This window comes from Bombina bombina, chromosome 3, assembly GCF_027579735.1.
Source record: "Bombina bombina isolate aBomBom1 chromosome 3, aBomBom1.pri, whole genome shotgun sequence".
In the NCBI taxonomy this organism is placed as follows: Eukaryota; Metazoa; Chordata; class Amphibia; order Anura; family Bombinatoridae; genus Bombina; species Bombina bombina.
Window position 1 is genome coordinate 1148024654 of NC_069501.1, and position 26960 is coordinate 1148051613.

A 26960-nucleotide genomic window follows, 5' to 3' on the forward strand; every position below is an offset into this window, starting at 1 on the left:
TATACACCTAATAACAAAATATTTTTTGTTTAAAAATTTGATGGTAAAAATGAAATGATAGAAAGAAATTTATTTAACTAACTTCTTTATATTTCCTTTGTTGAAGGTCACATTGAATATCTTTTGAAAAGATTCAGAATTTGGCCACTAGATGGCATTGAGTTCAAGAAAGGATAACTAAAGGTTTACACAGGTGTAACACCAACACCAACCTAACACAGGGCTCCATAATGTGTGATATAATTCCGCCACTAGGGGGAGGCCAGGAGCCCACACAAGCTTAAAATCCCTCCCACCTCTGTTCAGTTCTGTTCTTGGCCTCCCAGGAGAAATTTGAGAATAGAGGTGTCCAGCTACTTATGAATTAATGTTTGGGAGCTTAGACCCATGTGAGTCCCTTATCTCTGGGACATCTGGTGGTGGGGTGCTACTATAAGTTAGTCACTTATCATAGCGCACACACACAGCCCTGAGGCTATTAGAAGATACTCTGACACTAGTACAGCATAGTCGGGGGACTTAGCCTGCTCTCCTTTCACGCTCCCCCCCCCCCCTAATCTTAGGTACCTGACTGCCCTATCTCACTCTGGGGGACATACCTACAATACTGGTAACCATTTTAACTGGAGCCCTGGGGACACCTTTTTTTTTTCTGCTTCTTTGGCCTCTCTGATGCACTGACGCCCTTTTCCCTTCTACTATGGAGCTGAAGCTGAGGAGGATTACAGTTTACAGGCACATTTTAACTATCTTCAGCATTATTACAGCCTACTTTTCGATCTGGTCACCGGAGGGGGGATGCGTACCCATACAGGAGCTGCCAATGGGCTAATGTATGGTGTTAATATTAATTATTTTCTTTCATGTAATTAGCAAGAGTCCATGAGCTAGTGACGTATGGGATATACATTCCTACCAGGAGGGGCAAAGTTTCCCAAACCTCAAAATGCCTATAAATACACCCCTCACCACACCCACAATTCAGTTTTACAAACTTTGCCTCCGATGGAGGTGGTGAAGTAAGTTTGTGCTAGATTCTACGTTGATATGCGCTCCGCAGCAAGTTGGAGCCCGGTTTTCCTCTCAGCGTGCAGTGAATGTCAGAGGGATGTGAGGAGAGTATTGCCTATTTGAATGCAGTGATCTCCTTCTACGGGGTCTATTTCATAGGTTCTCTGTTATCGGTCGTAGAGATTCATCTCTTACCTCCCTTTTCAGATCGTCGATATATTCTTATATATACCATTACCTCTACTGATTCTCGTTTCAGTACTGGTTTGGCTTTCTACAAACATGTAGATGAGTGTCCTGGGGTAAGTAAATCTTATTTTCTGTGACACTCTAAGCTATGGTTGGGCACTTTGTTTATAAAGTTCTAAATATATGTATTCAAACATTTATTTGCCTTGACTCAGAATGTTCAACTTTCCTTATTTTTCAGACAGTCAGTTTCATATTTGGGATTATGCATTTAAATTATTCATTTTTTCTTACCTTCAAATTTGACTCTTTTTTCGCTGTGGGCTGTTAGGCTCGCGGGGGCTGAAAATGCTTCATTTTATTGCGTCATTCTTGGCGCAGACTTTTTTGGCGCAAAAATTATTTCCCGTTTCCGGCGTCATACGTGTCGCCGGAAGTTGCGTCATTTTTTGACGTTATTTTGCGCCAAAAATGTCGGCGTTCCGGATGTGGCGTCATTTTTGGCGCCAAAAGCATTTAGGCGCCAAATAATGTGGGCGTTTTATTTGGCGCTAAAAAATATGGGCGTCGCTTTTGTCTCCACATTATTTAAGTCTCATTTTTCATTGCTTCTGGTTGCTAGAAGCTTGTTCTTTGGCATTTTTTCACATTCCTGAAACTGTCATTTAAGGAATTTGATCAATTTTGCTTTATATGTTGTTTTTTTCTCTTACATATTGCAAGATGTCTCACGTTGCATCTGAGTCAGAAGATACTACAGGAAAATCGCTGTCTAGTGCTGGATCTACCAAAGCTAAGTGTATCTGCTGTAAACTTTTGGTAGCTATTCCTCCGGCTGTTGTTTGTATTAATTGTCATGACAAACTTGTTAATGCAGATAATATTTCCTTTAGTAAAGTACCATTGTCTGTTGCAGTTCCTTCAACATCTAAGGTGCAGAATGTTCCTGATAACATAAGAGATTTTGTTTCTGAATCCATCAAGAAGGCTATGTCTGTTATTTCTCCTTCTAGTAAACGTAAAAAATCTTTTAAAACTTCTCTCCCTACAGATGAATTTTTAAATGAACATCATCATTCTGATTCTGATGACTCTTCTGGTTCAGAGGATTCTGTTTCAGAGATTGATGCTGATAAATCTTCATATTTATTTAAAATGGAATTTATTCGTTCTTTACTTAAAGAAGTATTAATTGCTTTAGAAATTGAGGATTCTGGTCCTCTTGATACTAATTCTAAACGTTTAGATAAGGTATTTAAATCTCCTGTGGTTATTCCAGAAGTTTTTCCTGTTCCTAATGCTATTTCTGCAGTAATTTCCAAAGAATGGGATAAATTGGGTAATTCATTTACTCCTTCTAAACGTTTTAAGCAATTATATCCTGTTCCGTCTGACAGGTTAGAATTTTGGGACAAAATCCCTAAAGTTGATGGGGCTATTTCTACCCTTGCTAAACGTACTACCATTCCTACGCCAGATGGTACTTCGTTTAAAGATCCTTTAGATAGGAAAATTGAATCCTTTCTAAGAAAAGCTTATCTGTTTTCAGGTAATCTTCTTAGACCTGCTATATCATTGGCTGATGTTGCTGCAGCTTCAACTTTTTGGTTGGAAACTTTAGCGCAACAAGTAACAAATCGTGATTCTCATGATATTATTATTCTTCTTCAGCATGCTAATAATTTTATCTGTGATGCCATTTTTGATATTATCAGAGTTGATGTCAGGTTTATGTCTCTAGCTATTTTAGCTAGAAGAGCTTTATGGCTTAAGACTTGGAATGCTGATATGGCTTCTAAATCAACTCTACTTTCCATTTCTTTCCAGGGTAAGAAATTATTTGGTTCTCAGTTGGATTCTATTATCTCAACTGTTACTGGTGGGAAAGGAACTTTTTTACCACAGGATAAAAAATCTAAAGGTAAAAACAGGGCTAATAATCGTTTTCGTTCCTTTCGTTTCAACAAGGAACAAAAGCCTGATCCTTCATCCTCAGGAGCAGTTTCAGTTTGGAAACCATCTCCAGTCTGGAATAAATCCAAGCCTGCTAGAAAGGCAAAGCCTGCTTCTAAGTCCACATGAAGGTGCGGCCCTCATTCCAGCTCAGCTGGTAGGGGGCAGGTTACGTTTTTTTCAATTCAATTTGGATCAATTCTGTTCACAATCTTTGGATTCAGAACATTGTTTCAGAAGGGTACAGAATTGGTTTCAAGATGAGACCTCCTGCAAAGAGATTTTTTCTTTCCCGTGTCCCAGTAAATCCAGTGAAAGCTCAAGCATTTCTGAATTGTGTTTCAGATCTAGAGTTGGCTGGAGTAATTATGCCAGTTCCAGTTCTGGAACAGGGGCTGGGGTTTTATTCAAATCTCTTCATTGTACCAAAGAAGGAGAATTCCTTCAGACCAGTTCTGGATCTAAAAATATTGAATCGTTATGTAAGGATACCAACGTTCAAGATGGTAACTGTAAGGACTATCTTGCCTTTTGTTCAGCAAGGGAATTATATGTCCACAATAGATTTACAGGATGCATATCTGCATATTCCGATTCATCCAGATCATTATCAGTTCCTGAGATTCTCTTTTCTGGACAAGCATTACCAGTTTGTGGCTCTACCGTTTGGCCTAGCTACAGCTCCAAGAATTTTTTCAAAGGTTCTCGGTGCCCTTCTGTCTGTAATCAGAGAACAGGGTATTGTGGTATTTCCTTATTTGGACAATATCTTGGTACTTGCTCAGTCTTTTCATTTAGCAGAATCTCATACGAATCGACTTGTATTGTTTCTTCAAGATCATGGTTGAAGGATCAATTTACCAAAAAGTTCTTTGATTCCTCAGACAAGGGTAACCTTTCTGGGTTTCCAGATAGATTCAGTGTCCATGACTCTGTCTTTAACAGACAAGAGACGTCTAAAATTAATTACAGCTTGTCGAAACCTTCAGTCACAATCATTCCCTTCGGTAGCCTTATGCATGGAAATTCTAGGTCTTATGACTGCTGCATCGGACGCGATCCCCTTTGCTCGTTTTCACATGCGACCTCTTCAGCTCTGTATGCTGAATCAATGGTGCAAGGATTACACAAAGATATTTCAATTAATATCTTTAAAACCGATTGTTCGACACTCTCTAACGTGGTGGACAGATCACCATCGTTTAATTCAGGGGGCTTCTTTTGTGCTTCCGACCTGGACTGTAATTTCAACAGATGCAAGTCTCACAGGTTGGGGAGCTGTGTGGGGATCTCTGACGGCACAAGGAGTTTGGGAATCTCAGGAGGTGAGATTACCGATCAATATTTTGGAACTCCGTGCAATTTTCAGAGCTCTTCAGTTTTGGCCTCTTCTGAAGAGAGAATCGTTCATTTGTTTTCAGACAGACAATGTCACAACTGTGGCATACATCAATCATCAAGGAGGGACTCACAGTCCTCTGGCTATGAAAGAAGTATCTCGAATTTTGGTTTGGGCGGAATCCAGCTCCTGTCTAATCTCTGCGGTTCATATCCCAGGTATAGACAATTGGGAAGCGGATTATCTCAGTCGCCAAACGTTGCATCCGGGCGAATGGTCTCTTCACCCAGAGGTATTTCTTCAGATTGTTCAAACGTGGGAACTTCCAGAAATAGATCTGATGGCGTCTCATCTAAACAAGAAACTTCCCAGGTATCTGTCCAGATCCCGGGATCCTCAGGCGGAGGCAGTGGATGCATTATCACTTCCTTGGAAGTATCATCCTGCCTATATCTTTCCGCCTCTAGTTCTTCTTCCAAGAGTAATCTCCAAGATTCTGAAGGAATGCTCGTTTGTTCTGCTGGTAGCTCCGGCATGGCCTCACAGGTTTTGGTATGCGGATCTTGTCCGGATGGCTTCTTGCCAACCGTGGACTCTTCCGTTAAGACCAGACCTTCTGTCTCAAGGTCCTTTTTTCCATCAGGATCTGAAATCCTTAAATTTAAAGGTATGGAGATTGAACGCTTGATTCTTGGTCACAGAGGTTTTTCTGACTCTGTGATTAATACTATGTTACAGGCTCGTAAATCTGTATCTAGAGAGATATATTATAGAGTCTGGAAGACTTATATTTCTTGGTGTCTTTCTCATCATTTTTCTTGGCATTCTTTTAGAATACCGAGAATATTACAGTTTCTTCAGGATGGTTTAGATAAGGGTTTGTCTGCAAGTTCCTTGAAAGGACAAATCTCTGCTCTTTCTGTTCTTTTTCACAGAAAGATTGCTATTCTTCCTGATATTCATTGTTTTGTACAAGCTTTGGTTCGTATAAAGCCTGTCATTAAGTCAATTTCTCCTCCTTGGAGTTTGAATTTGGTTCTGGGGGCTCTTCAAGCTCCTCCATTTGAACCTATGCATTCATTGGACATTAAATTACTTTCTTGGAAAGTTTTGTTCCTTTTGGCCATCTCTTCTGCCAGAAGAGTTTCTGAATTATCTGCTCTTTCTTGTGAGTCTCCTTTTCTGATTTTTCATCAGGATAAGGCGGTGTTGCGAACTTCTTTTGAATTTTTACCTAAAGTTGTGAATTCCAACAACATTAGTAGAGAAATTGTGGTTCTTTCATTATGTCCTAATACTAAGAATTCTAAGGAGAAGGGGGTGTCGGGCAAGCACTGACGTATGCGTGACGTGACGCATTGAGAGCTGCGCCAGTCGGGCTGAGCGAGACGCCACTGGTCAGGCGTCCTCGCACACATTCGAGCCCGATACAAAGTTTGGCTGCGGGGTGGAAGTGGGCTACGGACCGGGATCCACAGCCGGTCGACTCAATTCCACCTACAAGGCCATCTACGCAGGCATATCAGACCGGATCCTTAGGTGAGACGAGCAAGGGGGGAGACAGCGCAAGGAAAATCTCTAAGTGTTTCTTTTTATAGCAGCGAAGCAAGCAGCAATTTTTCTCTTATTTACAAACATATGGGTGTTGGGTCCTCCTTGCGTAGCCTCTCAGGATCTGGCTCTTAAATTTTTTACTTCTGAGAGGCTTGCCAAATTCTCACTGCAATAGTTAAGCAGTGTTGAAAACCCCCTATTAAAATTAGGTCTGTGGAAATAGGGTAATGTAAGTGGAGTATGCCATGGCCCACTGCACACATACTTAAAAGTTATACCAAAAGGACTTTTGTGTTGGAAAATATATCGGATAAGTGGCCTGTGAGGGCAAGAGTGACTTTATTGCATTTCCCTCGCTAACAATAAGTTTGGGAGACGAGGTTATAAAGGATACTGAGATATTGCCAAAGACAAAAGGCTCAGACGGGCTATTCTGTATTTCCTGAGGCTGCTTTACTCCTGCAACGAAGCCAAACGTGGAAACAGCGAGCTGGGCTGCTGTAAAAGGTCTAGCCTGACTTACTAGGCACACTTGGGTGCCGCAACTTTTGTGAGTATTCTGTGAAAGTTTAAGCTGAATCATTAGATGCATTCCTAACAGATTTACACATGATTCTTCTTTTCTCTATGCATTTTGTGTCTTGCTTTATGCCTCTACGGTCGTGCACTCCACGCCTGAACCACGTCGGATGTAAAGATATCCTGGGGAAACAGCGAGCTGGACTGCTGCTAAAGGTCCAGCCTGAATCTATTGGCACAAGAGAGTGCCTTACCAGAATGTGAGTACCCTGTGTTTACTATATGTGGGGATAAGAGGGGGATCGACAGATACACACATGAGGAGGCCTTGTCTTCTTTCTTTCCCTGCACAGATTGAATATCGAAGTTTGGAGCCCCTTTAAATTTTCTATGGTCAACAAGTGGACATAATCTCTTTAAACCTCTGCCAACTCAGAGGGGGAAGCTGGGGAGAATCAGCAGACAGAACTTTTTTGCAGCTCTGGAATAGAATCCACTTGAGTATCTGATTGACTCTTGTCCTATATTTTGTGTCTTCTGTATAATTATATTTTTTGTCTTTTTCTTTTTCCTTTTTTTTTATTATTGGGCAATTCCTATTAATGGCACTTTGCTATGAAATGGTCGTGCAGGGATTAATGACTAAATTAACAAGTTCTAGGTTATCACTTATCTAAAAGGTTATAGTCAATTCTAATCTAGACAAATAAGATATAGAAGGAACAGATAGGAAAATCTTTGCAAGAATTGGAAGGGAACTTATTTGAATATCTGATTGACTCTGGCTTCTATTTTTATGTCCCCATTTCTTTCCATGTACTGCCCTATATTCTATTCTACTGCATTCTCTTTTTCTCTTTTTTTCTTCTGAGATACTTTTCATTAATGGCATGATGCCATAAGAATTGCTGAGAAGGAGTTAATGATTAGACCAATAGCTTTAGGTCACCACTAACACAAAAGCCTCTAGTTAAATTCAAATTAGCCAACTAAGGTAAAGTCTCTTACTTAGAAGTAAATAGGGGTAAATAGAAAATTTTAAGGCTCTTACAACTATTCTTTATGGATAAATTCCTCCTCCCCTCAGCTAACAATAAAACAGCAAGTATGGCAAGTAGAAGGCAGCAGGAAAAAAAGTTAATAAGACGAAGCACTGAGAATAGTCAGGAAATTTCACAAGAAAATGTGGTTGAAACAGTAAACAACTCTGATTTATTAAAACAAATAAGTGAAGTATTTCTTCCTAAATTTGAGGCAATTCAATCAAGCATAGACTCAGTGTCACAAGATATCAAGCAGATGGTTACCAGAATGGGTTTAGCAGAACAGCGAATATCAGATCTGGAAGACAGAGATATAGAGAAAGATAAGGACTTAACATATATTCAGAAACAAGTCAAATATCTTAGCGATAAAGTTGAAGATATGGAAAATAGATCTAGGAGAAACAATGTAAGAGTGATTGGGGTCTCTGAAACAGTATCTGAAAGAGAGCTAATCCACTTTGCTTCAATCCAACTGCCCTCCTTGTTAAACATCAATGAGCCAACATGCACATTCATAGTAGAAAGAGCTCATAGATTAGGCAGGGTAAGAGATCAAGAGGATGATAAGAGTAGACCTAGACCAATTATTATCAAATACTTGAACTTTCAAGAAAAGGTCAAGATCATGCAAGCTTATAGAGCACAAAAAACAGTCCTCTTTCAAAATAAGAAATTATTAATTTTCCAAGATTTTGCATATGAAACAGCTAGCAAGAGGAAGTTATGTGCCCCCATCTGCTCACGTTTGATCCAGGAAGGCAGGATAGTTAGGCTATTGTATCCAGCCAGAATCAGTATACAGACTAAAGAAGGTTTTAGGATTTTTGATAATCCTCAGGACCTAGAGGACTTTTTGAGAACAGAGCAAAGGTAAAAGTGATCAGATGAGGGATACAAGCCTTATATCAGAGATAGCCATGCTGAGTAAAGAGTGGAATAGGAGAAGGGAGAAGAAAGGAGATAAATCTTTAGGTGCAGAAAAGGGGTCAAGTAAGAAGCTAAATATTATAAGTAGGGGGCAGGATAGGAATGTTAGGAATGTGTGCGAAAGGGATTCTTTCTCTTTTTTTTTTTTTTTTTTTTTTTTTTTTTTCTCCTCCCCTCATCCCCCCCCCCTTCTCTTAGATTTTCCATGTCTCTACCTAGAAGTAGGAAAGAAGTATAAGATATGACGGAATTATGTAAATTTGGTTCATGGAACGTGGGAGGGTTTACCTCCCCGGTTAAAAGGAAAGCAATATTACAACACTTTAACAAACTTAAAATTGATATTGGCCTCCTACAGGAGACCCATTTAAATGAGATAGAAAGTCAAAAACTCAAATGGGGATGGGTGGGCGAGGTTATCTATTCGGCAGGAGTACAGAGAAAAAGAGGGGTAGCTATACTTTTTAGGAAATCATTAAAATATAAAATTCTAAAACAAGAAATTGATCAACAAGGGAGATTTATCATATTAGAGATAGAAATAGGCTTAAAAAGATTCGTGTTATGTAATGTTTATGGTCCAAATGTAAAAAAAACCGAGTTCTGGGAACCTCTTCAAAATAAATTATTAGAATACAATCAAAATATAATACTAGGAGGAGACCTGAATCTGGTGGCATCTAGCTTCCTAGATAGGAATCAGAGGGGGAAAGAGGCTATATCAGGCGGCAAGGATACAAAAATTTTTAAAAAATTCTGCTTTAATCTAGGCTTATTAGACATCTGGAGGAACATTTATCCAGACAGTAAAGAATTTACGTGTTTATCCAAAGTATATAAATCATTTTCACGAATCGATATGTTCTTAATTAGCGACAAATTGTTCTCTCTGGCAAAAAAAGCCGAAATTTTGCCTATCACAATTTCGGATCACGCCCCCATCACTATCTCTTTGTCTATCTTGAATCCTAAACCAGGGAATCACAGATTATACTTTCCAACATATCTTTATAATAATTTAAAATTTAGAGGCTTTTTGCTAGAGAAATGGAATCTCTATTACAATGAGAATAAAGGATCAGTCTTGAATATAGAGTCTTTGTGGCAAGCTTTCAAAGCCGTGATAAGGGGAGAAATTCTGGCTTATATGATAAAAGTAAAAAGGAAAAATGATGCTTATTGGATCCAACTTTCTAAGCAGATTATTAATAAATTTCAAAAATATGTTGCAGATAATAGTCAAGAGAACTGGAGAAACTATTTGGAAGTCAAAAAACAAAGAGACAATTGGCATATATCAAAAGAAATCCAGCATGAGCTGAAAAGAAATAGCAACTATATGCAGTTCGGTAATAAGATAGGGAAATTCTTAGCCAGATTGGTAAGTACTAGAAAATCTAACAGTATAATATCAATAATAAAAACCAAACATAAAACTTGCACTCTCCCCCATGATATTTTAGAGGAATTCACGCACTACTTTAAACAATTATATCAGGCTCAACCTATAGATAAAACAAAAAAAGCTCTCTTCTGGGATAGGATTAAAACACCTCAAATAGCCAAAGACGATCTGGATCTCCTCAACTCTCCAATCAAGGAGGAGGAGATTAAAAACTCTATTACGAAATTAAAGCTAAACAAAGCGCCAGGCCCGGATGATCTTCCTGGAGAATTATATAAAATTCTTGCAGATTCGGTTACCCCCATTCTCTGTGAGCTTTTCAATGGTTTCCTACAAGATAATCAAACACCTTCTAAATATTTTACAGAATCTAGAATAATCTTAATTTACAAACAAGGTAAAAATAAAGAGCTAATGGAGTCTTACAGACCCATCTCTCTGTTAAACGTGGATTACAAAATCCTTACCCACATCTTAGCAGACAGACTGCAAAAAGTGATTAGTGAACTGGTCCATCCTGACCAAACTGGTTTTATCAAAGGAAGGACACTTATTAAAAACCTCAGGAAACTAGAAATAGCAATTAATTACTGTGAACAAAAAAAAGAAGGGAGAGAAAAGCTCACAGAGGATGCAGCAATTATTTCGATTGATACTCAGAAAGCGTTTGACACGCTACTTTGGGATCATATGTTGACAACTATTAATAAGTTTGGTATCCAGGGTAAATTTTCCCATATTATTGCCTTACTGTACTCTAATCCAGGGGCGAGTCTAAGTATTAATTCCTTAACTTCAGAACACTTTAGACTCCAGCGAGGAACGAGACAAGGTTGTCCGCTATCCCCGTTGCTTTTTAACTTAGCGTTAGAACCTCTGGCAATATTGTTTAGACAAGAACTGCTAGGGATAAATATCAATGGACACAGAATAATCCAAGCCATATATGCCGATGATCTGCTTATATTTGCTCAAAATCTCCAATATAATCTGCCTATAATTATGGAAGCTTTAGAATCTTTTCAGGCTTTCTCCGGCTTTGCAATTAACAAAGAAAAATCAGAACTTATGTGGCTTATCAAATTAAAAAGCTCTCCAGAAACCCCTTTTAAAGTAACCAAAGATCATATTACATATCTAGGGATAAAATTTGCATCTAACTCTAAGAGATGGTACAAGTTAAATTTTGTACCAGCTATTGCATCACTCCAGGCAGATTTAGAAAGATGGAAGAACCTGCCTATTTCATTTATGGGACGAATACATTTAATAAAAATGATTTCTCTCCCTAAATTTTTATATATTTTTCAGGCTCTCCCACTTCTACTACTGAGGAAAGATTGTCAGTTAATCAATAAACTAATATCGCAATTTATTTGGTGCAAAAAAAAAACCTAGGATAGCGTTGAAACGTTTGAGTGCCAGGAAAGAGGCTGCAGGTTCGGCTCTTCCCGATTTTGAGATGTATAACATAGCTTCTAACCTAAAATTTGTTTGGGACTGGTTTTCGGAAACAGGACACTTCTCCTTGCTAGAAATTGAAGGAGCTCTAATAGCACCTTATGCCCTGAAAGCATTAACACACATGCCTTTAAAACTAATTCCTATAGAAACAAGGGGGATGCTTATCATAGACCAACCAATACGGGCCTGGCGTCAATTCTGTGCTAAAATTGGGATCAGCTATCGGGGTTCAGCTTTCCTCTCAATTAAAGGTAATCCTGAATTCGAGGTAGGCTATGACTCAGCTAGATTTAATGCCTGGTCAGACCGTGGGATTAATCATATTGCACAGCTAATTAAAAAAGAAGATAACTCGATTAAATCTTTTAATGAATGTAAATCGGAATTTGACATACCAAATCGTTTATTCTTCTCTTATTTACAACTACGGCACTATGCTGATCAGTGTAGGAAAATAATGGCTTTAGAGTGGGACAATGATATATTAAGGCAGATAACTAGTATGTTTCAAGCAGGAAATTATTCTATCACAAACTCTTATAATGCTTTACTTACTTCTCAAGAACAAAGCAATAAAAGATATTTGGAACTTAAATGGGATATAGCAGGTGATAACTTACAAGAATTAGATTTATTTAAGAACTCGGGAGATAGGGTAGCAAAGGCAATGAGAGGGGAATACTTTAGAGAACAACAGTTAAAGATTTGGTATCAATGCTATTTTACACCTAGCTGGCAGGCTCGGTGGGACAAAAAACATGAGAACATAGCCTGTAGGAAATGCAAGTATTTGGCAGCAGATATGTTCCATCTTTTTTGGTCCTGTCCTGTAATCCAAAGATTCTGGGGGAAAATCTCATTTTGGGTCACTAAAATCTTAAACCAACACTTTCAAGTTAGTAAACATGCAGTCTTTTTTTTAGCAAACCAGGAAGAAGTAGGCCCTAGTTATTTATTAATAAACACAATGATACTGTTCGGTAGGAAACTGGTTTTAAAATATTGGCAGTCTAACAAAGAACCCAAATTCTCTGAATTTAAAAAGGGGATAACATATCAAATGTTTCTAGAACAAGCCTTAGTAAAAGCACAGATAGATAACAATATTAGGTTCTTTATAAATAAATGGGGGATTTTCATTAAATCTCTGGATCAGGAAACTCAAAAATTGATCCTGCAGCCATTTAAAAATTCTCTTTTCTTATTGGAAGCTAACCTTAGAGGTGAGTGGCTACTTGACTGAAGGATTTTGGTGAAAGCTGGGTGAGGAGAGGGGGGGCTGTGTGGGTTTTTTTTTTTTTTTTTTTTTCCTTCTTTCTTCTTCTTTTCTCTTCTCTGTTTTTCTTTTCTCTGTGTGTGTGCCAGTTAGGATCTAGAGTTTATAGCATTAATGGTGATCAGAGTTTTGGGAGGGTTTTTATGTATTAAGAAAAATTGCCAGGTCAGAGTTGTCTTTCTTTCATTTCTCGAGTGGATAGGTGAATTTCTCCACCCATTTAAGGTGTCCTTTCATGTCTAAGCGAGACTGTATTCTGTTTTGTATTAACGTACACTTTATTGCAAGCATTTTTCTTATTTGCTTTTTTGTTGGATTCACCTACTGTTAAATGTTTATCTTTCTTGGCAAAATAAAAAAAAAGAAATTTAAAAAAAAAGAATTCTAAGGAGAAATCGTTGCATTCTTTGGATGTTGTTAGAGCTTTGAAATATTATGTTGAAGCTACTAAATCTTTCCGAAAGACTTCTAGTCTATTTGTTATCTTTTCCGGTTCTAGAAAAGGCCAGAAAGCTTCTGCCATTTCTTTGGCATCTTGGTTGAAATCTTTAATTCATCTTGCCTATGTTGAGTCGGGTAAAACTCCGCCTCAGAGGATTACAGCTCATTCTACTAGGTCAGTTTCTACTTCCTGGGCGTTTAGGAATGAAGCTTCGGTTGATCAGATTTGCAAAGCAGCAACTTGGTCCTCTTTGCATACTTTTACTAAATTCTACCATTTTGATGTATTTTCTTCTTCTGAAGCAGTTTTTGGTAGAAAAGTACTTCAGGCAGCGGTTTCAGTTTGAATCTTCTGCTTATGTTTTTCATTAAACTTTATTTTGGGTGTGGATTATTTTCAGCAGGAATTGGCTGTCTTTATTTTATCCCTCCCTCTCTAGTGACTCTTGTGTGGAAAGATCCACATCTTGGGTAATCATTATCCCATACGTCACTAGCTCATGGACTCTTGCTAATTACATGAAAGAAAACATAATTTATGTAAGAACTTACCTGATAAATTCATTTCTTTCATATTAGCAAGAGTCCATGAGGCCCGCCCTTTTTTGTGGTGGTTATGATTTTGTATAAAGCACAATTATTCCAATTCCTTATGTTATATGCTTTCGCACTTTTTTATCACCCCACTTCTTGGCTATTCGTTAAACTGAATTGTGGGTGTGGTGAGGGGTGTATTTATAGGCATTTTGAGGTTTGGGAAACTTTGCCCCTCCTGGTAGGAATGTATATCCCATACGTCACTAGCTCATGGACTCTTGCTAATATGAAAGAAATGAATTTATCAGGTAAGTTCTTACATAAATTATGGTTTTTTTTAGGTGTCAGAGGTGTTAATTGGGCTACTGTAGAAGGCTCTCTACCATTTTATTATTGGGGAATGTGTTATTACCACATACTATGTTTTGCTAAGTTATATCTGCATATTATAGAACATAGTAAATCTGTCCTCACTGAAACCATGCTACATCTTGTATAGGAGCACTGCTGACATCTCCTCTTGTATGTATTTGTTTATTTTGCAAATATGTTCCAGTGTGCTAGGTCAAGCAACTCAGTGACAATTGTCAACCTCAGTTTTTGCATACAAATCAGCTGCAACCTTCTAATGCCCCTAAGGAATTATGTCCTGTGTATGTTACTCAGGTGGCTACTACTGACTTTACCCCTGAATTTAAAAATAGCTTGCACAGGGCTATGGCAGAATATTTAGCAGCTTCCATTGAAGTCTATGGGGAGAATAGGTTAACGCAGTTCCATTATCTGAAGTCCAACTCTTTTTTATACGCGCACTACCCATCGCGCGCAAAACGTTTACCTCTAGGGAAGTTAACATGCAAGCTGGAGCGCCAAATAGCGTTTCAGTTGTATTCTAACCCATATAACACAACACAAAACAAAAGCAGAAGATCACTTTTAAACCTTGTGAAGGAGTGAAGTTCTTTATATGCACTTTAAATTGCAAGCTGTTTAACATTCCAGATTTCTATGAATCTCCCTTGAGTATTTCAGGGGTATAAACCAAACAATTAAGAAGTATGATTGATTGATTTTTAAATGCATTATTTTTTTCTTTATTGCATGAGGTATATAGCTCATTTAAAAACTGAAGGCTGATGTACCTAATGCTAATAAAATTGGTTGATTTTCCGTTTTCTGTTTGCTTCCTAGGTAACCCAGCAAGATGTTAGAAAAGAAAATCCTCTTCAATTTAAGTTTCGGGCTAAGTTTTTTCCTGAAGATGTATCAGAGGAGTTAATTCAGGAAATTACCCAAAGACTTTTCTTTCTGCAAGTTAAAGAAGCAATATTAAATGATGAAATTTACTGCCCTCCCGAAACAGCTGTGCTGCTTGCCTCATATGCTGTCCAAGCCAAATATGGAGATTACAGCAAGGAGGTCCATAAACCAGGATACCTGGCCAATGACAGGCTTCTTCCCCAACGGTAAGTGAGAAGTATAAATATTATATCTGAATGTCCTTCTCTTCACTTCCATTCTTTTGGTGAAAGAAATGGCATAACATTTTTGTTGTTATAATGGATAATGGAGTATGTCCTCCTTTAGAAAAAATAACTTAATGCCTATTTTCTTTAGATATTTTCCGTTAGCTTTTTAAAAAACAAAACAAAAAAAGCCTGAGGATTCTATCACAAACCCTTTATTATCTCATATTACTTTATAAAAATATATAAATCTGTAATAAGCTGTGATTGTTCAATAAGGATTTTAAAAATGAATTTGCAAGTTATTACAGTGCTTGCTTATTAACACTTTCTCTGCTGAGCCATTTTCACACGCCTGTGCTGGATGTATTTTTAGTTGTTTGACCTTCACTACATTTACAGGTACATTTTTAACTTTTTTTTTTTTTTTCTGTGAGGCACCTACACAAGCTAGATCTATTTTTTTTTCAGCAGACCAAACATTCTTAGAAAATAATTTAGTTTGTAGAAATATCACAATATGGAAAAATTATGTTGTATGAGATGCAAAAAATAAAGAAATGGTGTAATTTTATATGTTTCATATAGTAAATAGCAGCATGGGTGTATTTTTTATCGAAATATTTCAAGCCCACATTTATTTACCCGCAATTAGTATAAGTTCACCTTCCTATTCAAATTAACAATTCCAAATCGCAAGAGAAGTTTATAATTTTCTTCTGTTATGTGTGATCAGTCCACGGGTCATCATTACTTCTGGGATATAACTCCTCCCCAACAGGAAATGCAAGAGGATTCACCCAGCAGAGCTGCATATAGCTCCTCCCCTCTACGTCAGTCCCAGTCATTCTCTTGCACCCAACGACTAGATAGGATGTGTGAGAGGACTATGGTGATTATACTTAGTTTTTATGACTTCAATCAAAAGTTTGTTATTTTACAATAGCACCGGAGCGTGTTATTACTTCTCTGGCAGAGTTTGAGGAAGAATCTGCCAGAGTTTTTTACTATGATTTTAACCGGAGTTGTTAAGATCATATTGCTGTTCTCGGCCATCTGAGGGAGGTAAAGGCTTCAGATCAGGGGACAGCGGGCAGATGAATCTGCATTGAGGTATGTAGCAGTTTTTATTTTCTGAATGGAATTGATGAGAAAATCCTGCCATACCGTTAAAATGACATGTATGTATACACTTCAGTATTCTGGGGATGGTATTTCACCGGAACTACTCTGTTAAAGGTCACTAATCCTTTTAATAACTATTTATCATGTTAAACGTTTTTGCTGGAATGTAGAATCGTTTACATTGCTGAGGTACTGTGTGAATAAATATTTGGGCATTATTTTCCACTTGGCAGCCTTTTTTGCTTTTATTTGTGACAGTTTCGTTTCTCTTCACTGCTGTGTGGGAGAGGGAGGGGCCGTTTTTGGCGCTCTTTGCTACGCATCAAAAAATTCCAGTCAGTTACTTTTATATTTCCTGCATGATCCGGTTCATCTCTGACAGATCTCAGGGGTCTTCAAACTTCTTTGAAGGGAGGTAAATTCTCTCAGCAGAGCTGTGAGAATTCTTATAGTGACTGTGAATAAAAACGTTGCTTTGTATTTTTTATGTCAAATCTAATTATTGTTATTTTACTAATGGGAACAAACCTTTGCTAAAAGTTGTGTTGTTTTAAAGTTTGATGCTATAACTGTTTTTCAGTTCATTATTTCAACTGTCATTTAATCGTTTAGTACCTCTTTGAGGCACAGTACGTTTTTGCTAAAAAAAGATTATAACCAAGTTGTAAGTTTTTTTTGCTAGTGTGTTAAACATGTCTGACTCAGAGGAAGATATCTGTGTCATTTGTTCCAATGCCAAGGTGGAGCCCAATAGAAATTTATGTACTAACTGTATTGATGCTACTTTAAATAAAAGTCAATCTGTACAATGTGAACAAATTTCACCTAACAGCGAGGGGAGAGTTATGCCGACTAACTCGCCTCACGCGGCAGTACCTGCATCTCCCGCCCGGGAGGTGCGTGATATTTTGGCGCCTAGTACATCTGGGCGGCCATTACAGATAACATTACAAGATATGGCTACTGTTATGACTGAAGTTTTGTCTAAATTACCAGAACTAAGAGGCAAGCGTGATCACTCTGGGGTGAGAACAGAGTGCGCTGACAATGCTAGGGCCATGTCTGATACTGCGTCACAGCTCGCAGAGCATGAGGACGGAGAGCTTCATTCTGTGGGTGACGGTTCTGATCCAAACAGATTGGACTCAGATATTTCAAATTTTAAATTTAAATTGGAGAACCTCCGTGTATTACTAGGGGAGGTCTTAGCAGCTCTCAACGATTGTAACACCGTTGCAATACCAGAGAAACTGTGCAGGTTGGATAAATACTTTGCGGTACCGGCGAGTACTGAAGTTTTTCCTATACCTAAGAGACTAACTGAAATTGTTACTAAGGAGTGGGATAGACCCGGTGTGCCGTTCTCACCCCCTCCAATATTTAGAAAGATGTTTCCAATAGACGCCACCACTCGGGACTTATGGCAAACGGTCCCCAAGGTGGAGGGAGCAGTTTCTACTTTAGCTAAGCGTACCACTATCCCGGTGGAGGATAGCTGTGCTTTCTCAGATCCAATGGATAAAAAATTAGAGGGTTACCTTAAGAAAATGTTTGTTCAACAAGGTTTTATATTGCAACCCCTTGCATGTATCGCGCCTATTACGGCTGCGGCAGCATTTTGGATTGAGTCGCTGGAAGAGAACCTTAGTTCATCTACGCTAGACGACATTACGGACAGGCTTAGAGTCCTTAAACTAGCTAATTCTTTCATTTCGGAGGCCGTAGTACATTTAACCAAACTTACGGCTAAGAACTCAGGATTCGCCATACAGGCACGTAGGGCGCTGTGGCTAAAATCCTGGTCAGCAGATGTTACTTCTAAGTCCAAATTACTTAATATACCTTTCAAGGGGCAGTCTTTATTTGGGCCCGGTTTGAAAGAAATTATCGCTGACATTACAGGAGGTAAGGGCCACGCCCTACCCCAAGACAAAGCCAAAGCTAAGGCTAGACAGTCTAATTTTCGTCCCTTTCGGAATTTCAAAACAGGAGCAGCATCAACCTCCACTGCACCAAAACAGGAAGGAGCTGTTGCTCGTTACAGGCAAGGCTGGAAGCCTAACCAGGCCTGGAACAAGAGCAAGCAGGCCAGGAAACCTGCTGCTGCCCCAAAGACAGCATGAATCGAGAGCCCCCGATCCGGGACCGGATCTAGTGGGGGGCAGACTCTCTCTCTTCGCCCAGGCCTGGGCAAGAGATGTTCAGGATCCCTGGGCACTAGAGATCATATCTCAGGGATACCTTCTAGACTTCAAATTATCTCCCCCAAGAGGGAGATTTCATCTGTCAAGGTTGTCAACAAACCAGATAAAGAAAGAAGCGTTTCTACGCTGCGTACAAGATCTGTTATTAATGGGAGTGATCCATCCGGTTCCGCGGTCGGAACAAGGACAAGGGTTCTACTCAAACCTGTTTGTGGTTCCCAAAAAAGAGGGAACTTTCAGGCCAATCTTAGATTTAAAGATTCTAAACAAATTCCTAAGAGTTCCATCGTTCAAAATGGAAACTATTCGGACAATTTTACCCATGATCCAAGAGGGTCAGTACATGACCACTGTGGATTTAAAGGATGCTTACCTTCACATTCCGATCCACAAAGATCATCACCGGTACCTAAGGTTTGCCTTCTTAGACAGGCACTACCAGTTTGTAGCTCTTCCATTCGGATTGGCTACGGCTCCAAGAATCTTCACAAAGGTTCTGGGTGCCCTTCTGGCGGTACTAAGACCGCGAGGGATTTCGGTAGCTCCGTACCTAGACGACATTCTAATACAAGCTTCAAGCTTTCAAACTGCCAAGTCTCATACAGAGTTAGTTCTGGCATTTCTAAGGTCGCATGGATGGAAAGTGAACGAAAAGAAGAGTTCTCTCTTTCCTCTCACAAGAGTTCCATTCTTGGGGACTCTTATAGATTCTGTAGAAATGAAGATTTACCTGACAGAAGACAGGTTAACAAAGCTTCAAAATGCATGCCGTGTCCTTCATTCCATTCAACACCCGTCAGTAGCTCAATGCATGGAGGTGATCGGCTTAATGGTAGCGGCAATGGACATAGTACCTTTTGCACGCCTACATCTCAGACCGCTGCAATTATGCATGCTAAGTCAGTGGAATGGGGATTACTCAGATTTGTCCCCTACTCTGAATCTAAATCAAGAGACCAGAAATTCTCTTCTATGGTGGCTTTATCGGCCACACCTGTCCAGGGGGATGCCATTCAGCAGGCCAGACTGGACAATTGTAACAACAGACGCCAGCCTACTAGGTTGGGGCGCTGTCTGGAATTCTCTGAAGGCTCAGGGACTATGGAATCAGGAGGAGAGTCTCCTGCCAATAAACATTCTGGAATTGAGAGCGGTTCTCAATGCCCTTCTGGCTTGGCCCCAGTTAACAACTCGGGGGTTCATCAGGTTTCAGTCGGACAACATCACGACTGTAGCTTACATCAACCATCAGGGAGGGACAAGAAGCTCCCTAGCAATGATGGAAGTATCAAAGATAATTCGCTGGGCAGAGTCTCACTCTTGCCACCTGTCAGCAATCCACATCCCGGGAGTGGAGAACTGGGAGGCGGATTTCTTGAGTCGCCAGACTTTTCATCCGGGGGAGTGGGAACTTCATCCGGAGGTCTTTGCCCAAATACTTCGACGTTGGGGCAAACCAGAGATAGATCTCATGGCGTCTCGCCAGAACGCCAAACTTCCTCGCTACGGGTCCAGATCCAGGGATCCGGAAGCAGTTCTGATAGATGCTTTGACAGCACCTTGGAACTTCGGGATGGCTTATGTGTTTCCACCCTTCCCGCTGCTTCCTCGATTGATTGCCAAAATCAAACAGGAGAGAGCATCAGTAATTCTAATAGCACCTGCATGGCCACGCAGGACTTGGTATGCAGATCTAGTGGACATGTCATCCTGTCCGCCTTGGTCTCTACCTCTAAGACAGGACCTTCTGATACAGGGTCCATTCAAACATCAAAATCTAACTTCTCTGAAGCTGACTGCTTGGAAATTGAACGCTTGATTTTATCAAAACGTGGTTTTTCTGAGTCGGTTATTGATACCCTGATTCAGGCTAGGAAGCCTGTTACCAGAAGGATTTACCATAAAATATGGCGGAAATACCTATACTGGTGCGAATCCAAAGGTTACTCCTGGAGTAAGGTTAGGATCGCTAGGATATTGTCTTTTCTACAAGAAGGCTTAGAAAAGGGTTTATCAGCTAGCTCATTAAAGGGACAGATTTCAGCTCTGTCCATCTTGTTACACAGGCGTCTGTCAGAAGATCCAGACGTCCAGGCCTTTTGTCAGGCTCTAGCTAGGATCAAGCCTGTGTTTAAGGCTGTTGCTCCGCCATGGAGTTTAAACTTAGTTCTTAACGTTTTACAGGGTGTTCCGTTTGAACCCCTTCATTCCATTGATATAAAATTGTTATCTTGGAAAGTTCTGTTTTTAATGGCTATTTCCTCGGCTCGAAGAGTTTCTGAGTTATCAGCCTTACATTGTGATTCCCCTTATCTGATTTTTCACTCAGACAAGGTAGTTCTGCGTACTAAACCTGGGTTCTTACCTAAGGTAGTCACTAACAGGAACATCAATCAAGAGATTGTTGTTCCATCCCTGTGTCCAAATCCTTCTTCAAAGAAGGAACGTCTTCTACACAATCTGGATGTAGTTCGTGCCCTCAAGTTCTACTTGCAGGCAACTAAAGATTTTCGCCAAACTTCTTCCCTGTTTGTCGTTTATTCTGGACAGAGGAGAGGTCAAAAAGCTTCTGCTACCTCTCTCTCTTTTTGGCTTCGTAGCATAATACGTTTAGCCTATGAGACTGCTGGACAGCAGCCTCCTGAAAGAATTACAGCCCACTCCACTAGAGCTGTGGCTTCCACTTGGGCCTTTAAGAATGAGGCCTCTGTTGAACAGATTTGCAAGGCTGCAACTTGGTCTTCGCTTCATACTTTTTCCAAATTTTACAAATTTGACACTTTTGCTTCTTCGGAGGCTATTTTTGGGAGAAAGGTTCTTCAGGCAGTGGTTCCTTCTGTATAATGAGCCTGCCTATCCCTCCCGTCATCCGTGTACTTTTGCTTTGGTATTGGTATCCCAGAAGTAATGATGACCCGTGGACTGATCACACATAACAGAAGAAAACATAATTTATGCTTACCTGATAAATTCCTTTCTTCTGTTGTGTGATCAGTCCACGGCCCGCCCTGTTTTAAGGCAGGTAAATATTTTTTAAATTATACTCCAGTCACCACTTCACCCTTGGTTACTCCTTTCTCGTTGATTCTTGGTCGAATGACTGGGACTGACGTAGAGGGGAGGAGCTATATGCAGCTCTGCTGGGTGAATCCTCTTGCATTTCCTGTTGGGGAGGAGTTATATCCCAGAAGTAATGATGACCCGTGGACTGATCACACAACAGAAGAAAGGAATTTATCAGGTAAGCATAAATTATGTTTTACTTGACATGACTAAGGGCAACAGGCCCGAAATGTGGTCTTGATTTGTGTACCATTGGGAGATTCCATTATACATGGGAACTTTTGCATACGTTTGAGTGCTGCTGTCTTTTGGACTTTTCACGTTTGCACACTTTGATGTTTTTGGTGTAGAACCTCAGACAGATTTGTACCACAGCTGACTCACATTGGTGCTGGACACGGTTTTCTACTGTAAAGTTTATCATTTTAGTTGCTATTTGCCATTTTGCAGTTTATACAAAAAAGGATTAGGTATACAATATCTAACCATACAAATATTGCATAGATTTATAATTAATCAAAATTTTGATTTTCCACAGGAATGGCTTAACCCATTATGACAGTGCGTGCATGTTCCTACCATAAACTCACTCAGAATAGCAAAAAATATATTAAAACAATAAAATAACTCATAACATAGTTTTACCAAAAGTCATTCTATATAGAATTTCTCAAAATAACACATATTCCTCTTTCACATAAGAAGTCACATACCCCACTAATTAAAACAGAGGGGTTGATAGGGGCTCTGTAGTAGCCCCCTCCCCCACCGCTAGAAATCACTTTTTCTGGTAGGGCAGGTGATCACCAATTTTTAAAATATTATTTTTTATTTTCTCATAAATTGGTGAAAGTCCACTAGATCATCACATGTGTGATTTTACTCCCTGTCTACTAGGTGGAGGCAAGACCCCTTCATACTGGAGCTTTGAACTCTCCCAAAATCCTTTCGTCAATTTTTTGTCTCCTTGATGGAGTGAGGTGAATTTGTAAGTGCTGATCTACAAATAAAAAAAGGATTCTCTAACCTATGCAAAATCTTCTTCTAGTGCAAAAATGTCAAAGGCCTCCTAGGTGAAATGTGGATTTATCCACTACTCCTTTCAGAGTGCTGCTTCTTTTATGCTGGCACTGTGCCCCCAGGCCAGATGTGGATTTATCCGCCAATCTCCAGGCTTAGTGACTGATCCTTGGCATCTTGCTTGCACTGCCTTGGGTGGGGTTGTTGCGTTAGCGGTCTTGGATTTGCTATTTTCTGATATACCATCAGTATTTCCTTACTTAAAACCTTATATTCTAATACGGAGGAAATGGGTACAGCTTAAGTCATTTGGAGGGGAGATCTACTGAACATTTAATCCCTTCTAACCCCTGTTTACTCTCTAAGGATAATTAGGTGTGTTTCCCTGCTCAACTTTACACTTCTTGTTCAGTAACCATGGCTAATTCTAGACAGAGTACTCCATTGTTGTCTTATTCCCAGACTTCCCAGGGGTCTGCACTACCCAGAAATTATACCCTAGGAATTGCCACTGACATTATTAGTAAGACGAAGTAAGAACATCATTCACGATATCTACAGTGGATAAAGCATGGGTTCCAATGAACAGTGTTCTGAGAAACTGACACCTGCCAATTTGACTACTGCCATCGTAGGCTACGGGTCAAGAATGTGAAACAGATTTATATATGTACATGTACCATGTAATGTGATCAAAAGAAAAGTTTTTTTGTTCCAATGAGCTAGGGCCATCCTTAACAGAGTTTTGTAAGTTTCCGTAAACATCTGTATGACCAAAATTTGTTGTGCACCATGACACAAAGATGACAGCCGTGGTGCAACCAAGTAAAATAAAACTAAAAAACTACTGTTTTTTCAATACCAACACATAGAGGTAAGCACTAAAAAAAATATGAAAATTAAAAATGGTCAATCACTTGAGAGAGATTGACCCTGTTATGCCTCCAGCTGCCAAACACAGATGCATGCATGAAGCAGGCAGTTATCATTCTAGACTTTTAGCTCAACTGGGATCTCTCATAAAGATAACCCTCTTCAATTCCCCTCTGAGACAAGAGATATATTTAACTTCCACAATTCCTCTTCTGAGGGTGGATTATCAGAAAGTAAGGGCTCTTTTCCTGAACCTCCCTGAATCGGTGACAGTCGATGTTTCCTTTAATTTCAAAGTAGATTCATTCTTCTTTATGGGAAGTTTTAAATGCTTTGGAGGTGGATGACCCTCCTTTTCCTTTCTACCTTCCTTCTTCATTTCAAAGCTCTGGTATGTATTGGTGTTTTGCCTGCTCCTTGTGATCAGGAAGTGTAAACATGCATGTGATAATCTTGTGGACTCTCACCATTATGAAAGAAATTTGTTTTATTAGGTAAAAAATGTTTTTTTTTTCTCTTTTGGTAATACAGATGTTCCTTTAATTAGAAAACAAAATATAAATTTTTTTACTATAAAATAAATGCATATGGGTGTTCCACCTGCCTTATTAAACACTAGAAAGTTTCACAATGAATGAATATTTGTGAGCTGGTATTCACATTTAAATAGACACCAGACCAATGTCAGTTTTCTCCTCAGGACCAATTTATGGGCACACCAACCAGCTGATTTTACAACCACCCCGCTAAAATTAAGCCAATATTAAGCTAAAATTTGCTAATATTGTTTTTTTCAATGTTGTACACATCATTAAATTATGCAACTAACTTGTGCTGCATAGAACACTTCCATAGTGTATATTAAAGCGCTTAAACATGTTTTTATTAAAAACACCAATAAAAGAATTAAAAAGAAAAAAGGCGGCATAATAATGAAGGTATAATGAAAAATTGTTTTACTATGTATAATTAAGCATGTAATATTGCAATATCAAATTTGGTTACTGTTTGTCGGATATCATTTTCAGTTTAAGGGGTTGAATAGTGTACTATTGTCGAAAGGCCTCTGGGAGTGAGGCGTGCAGTAATAGCACGGTCTTGCCACTGTCAGCGAGACCTGCTGTATTACAGGGCTCCAAACCCCTTTGGACATGTTATGTACAGGGTATGTCAGTGTTGTTAATGGGTTGATGTGCAAAATGACACTAGTCCTGGAATCAAACCTTGACCTATACAATCTTGCTTATTTTGTGATGTCAACATTTCATTCTAGTGTTCTGGAACAGCATAAGTTGACAAAAGAACAATGGGAAGAAAGGATACAAACCTGGCATGAGGAACACAGAAGCATGTTAAGGTAACAAGTGTATCTGTTTGTTTATTCATATTTGTAGCTACTGAATAATTAGAAAATAGCATGATGTTTTGTTTTTGTGTAGTAGATGAACAGCTTTGTGTTTTATTTTATACAGTGGCACTTTAATTCCATTAAATGGGTCAGCAGTGCTCCCAGAACTGACAAACTTAATCCAGATAAAACTCGCCAGTAGATTTGTGCATTTGGCATTTTTGTTCAATGCCAGATTCTATTTTGTGTTGTAGTTGTTCATTGGGTTCTATTCTCTACTCCTGAGATAACAAGAGAAAAGGCGTGGTCGAAGGAACTTGGCCTTTCTGAATGACAGCTGGTATATTAATTTAACCTAAAGCTGTTTTTTCAATTAAACAGTATTTTTTTCCTCTAATCAAATTTAGGTTTTCAGCTAGCTGGGTTTAAAAAAAGAAAGAAAAGATAAATGGAATCTGATGTACTGTACCTCTTATGCTCTAGTTTATGGAAAAGAAAAAGTCAACACCTCAAGTGTAATGTGATCCTTTTTATCAGTCTAGATAATCGGATTTTTTAATGTTGTAAAAAGCTTTTATGTTTGTAAAAAATATATATATTTAATGTTTTTTTTATTTATGTATCTACAGGGAAGATTCTATGATGGAGTATTTAAAAATTGCACAAGATTTAGAGATGTATGGTGTCAACTATTTTGAAATAAAAAATAAAAAGGGAACAGAACTTTGGCTGGGAGTTGACGCATTAGGTCTGAATATTTATGAGCATGATGACAAGTAAGTAATTTATTTTTTTATTTAATGCATTAGTTAAAGAAAGGTTATATCTATGTAACAGGGTTTGGCCTAGGCCCACAATTACCCCTGTGGGTCTTTCCCCATCTACCTCCATGTGCTCTGCAGGCTGATCCTGAGCCTCCGCTACCTGGGAGTTGGGATATATGACTGTGGCAGTGCCTCCACCTGACTGGGCATCCAGGACAAGGATTGGTTTCCCAGACAGGAACATAATAAATAACTACAACACACACACTGATAACAGTAAACAGTATGAACATTTATTAAAGGATTATGGCAAATTAAAGTAAGGCTAACTAACACACCAACTCTGTCTAACCCAGCCCAGGCCCACCTAATGGCTGATGTGTACCAGTTGGTGCACATAAATGTTGGGGCCCTTTAAGGTAATCCATATGCATTTAAACAGTTACAACTCATAGGAAGCTGCAATCCACAGGAAGAGCTGTGTATAAGTATCTGTGATGGACAGAATGCCCTGTCAGTATGACAAGGGGAGAGGATACTCTTTTACCACTAAACAGGATTCAACTGCACAAGCTGAAGGGGAGCTCCAGGGTCTACCAGTCATTTACTTTGTCTGAATCCAGCTCCACAGATCTCTCACACGGTCAGACTGCAGCTGGCAGCATACACTACATCAGCAGATTAGAGAAATGCTGTTACTTTACACAAGATGGAGTCTCTATGCAGCTCATCTCACTGCCAGGCCTCACACACTCCTTCACTGTTTTGTCATGTGTGCTTCCTCTTTGTAGTTTCAACATCAGGATCTTCCCTGTAGGCTCAATTGATCACATGACCAACCAGTCTGATAGTTAACTAGGCAACGTCTCCTGCAGTCACTGTATTCAGGTGCAAAAGTTCAAAAGGAAAATGTGAGTGGCTTTATTTATATAATCTCAATAATGTTATGTTACATGAATGGTCAAATATATGCTTTATTAACAGCTTAAAAACACATATGCTCCTATATAGAAACGGATGATACTGGTACAGTAAAGATTTAGAATGAACCTGCCTCATTCCTTGAAAATAACTGTAACTGTTAGTGACTGTAGGTATCAATGAGATTTATGATCATATAGTAACTAATACACAAGTTAACTTTATGTTCTAGGCAAGTAACATGCTCCCTACAATTCGTTAATTACCCACCTTAATTAAGGGTTCTTGACTATAACCTTCCTCAGTGAAGCATAGGTTTTTGTCCTCCTGTGGCTGGGGTGCTCTAAAAACTAGATGTGCATTCAGAGGTTTCGGATACCTCAGAATACAGAAGAAGGTGGCCGTTCATGGGGCAGGAGTCCCGAAACATTTCTGTTGAACTAATAAAAAAAATTTCTTCACACAGAGTGCAGCTTCCTCCTTTTTCCTAGTATACTGAAATCTGCCTGTGTTAA

The 26960-nt window shown here is 39.1% G+C and overlaps 1 protein-coding gene across 1 annotated transcript in view; it reads left to right on the plus strand.

Moving 5' to 3' along the window:
• The window catches only part of RDX (radixin), a 471667-nt gene that overhangs the window by 254943 nt on the left and 189764 nt on the right, over window positions 1-26960 (plus strand). Inside the window, exons 5-7 of the mRNA XM_053708539.1 lie at window positions 14853-15127; window positions 24686-24769; window positions 25390-25536. Coding sequence (XP_053564514.1) covers window positions 14853-15127; window positions 24686-24769; window positions 25390-25536 — 506 coding nt within the window. The remainder of the gene's footprint in view (window positions 1-14852; window positions 15128-24685; window positions 24770-25389; window positions 25537-26960) is intronic.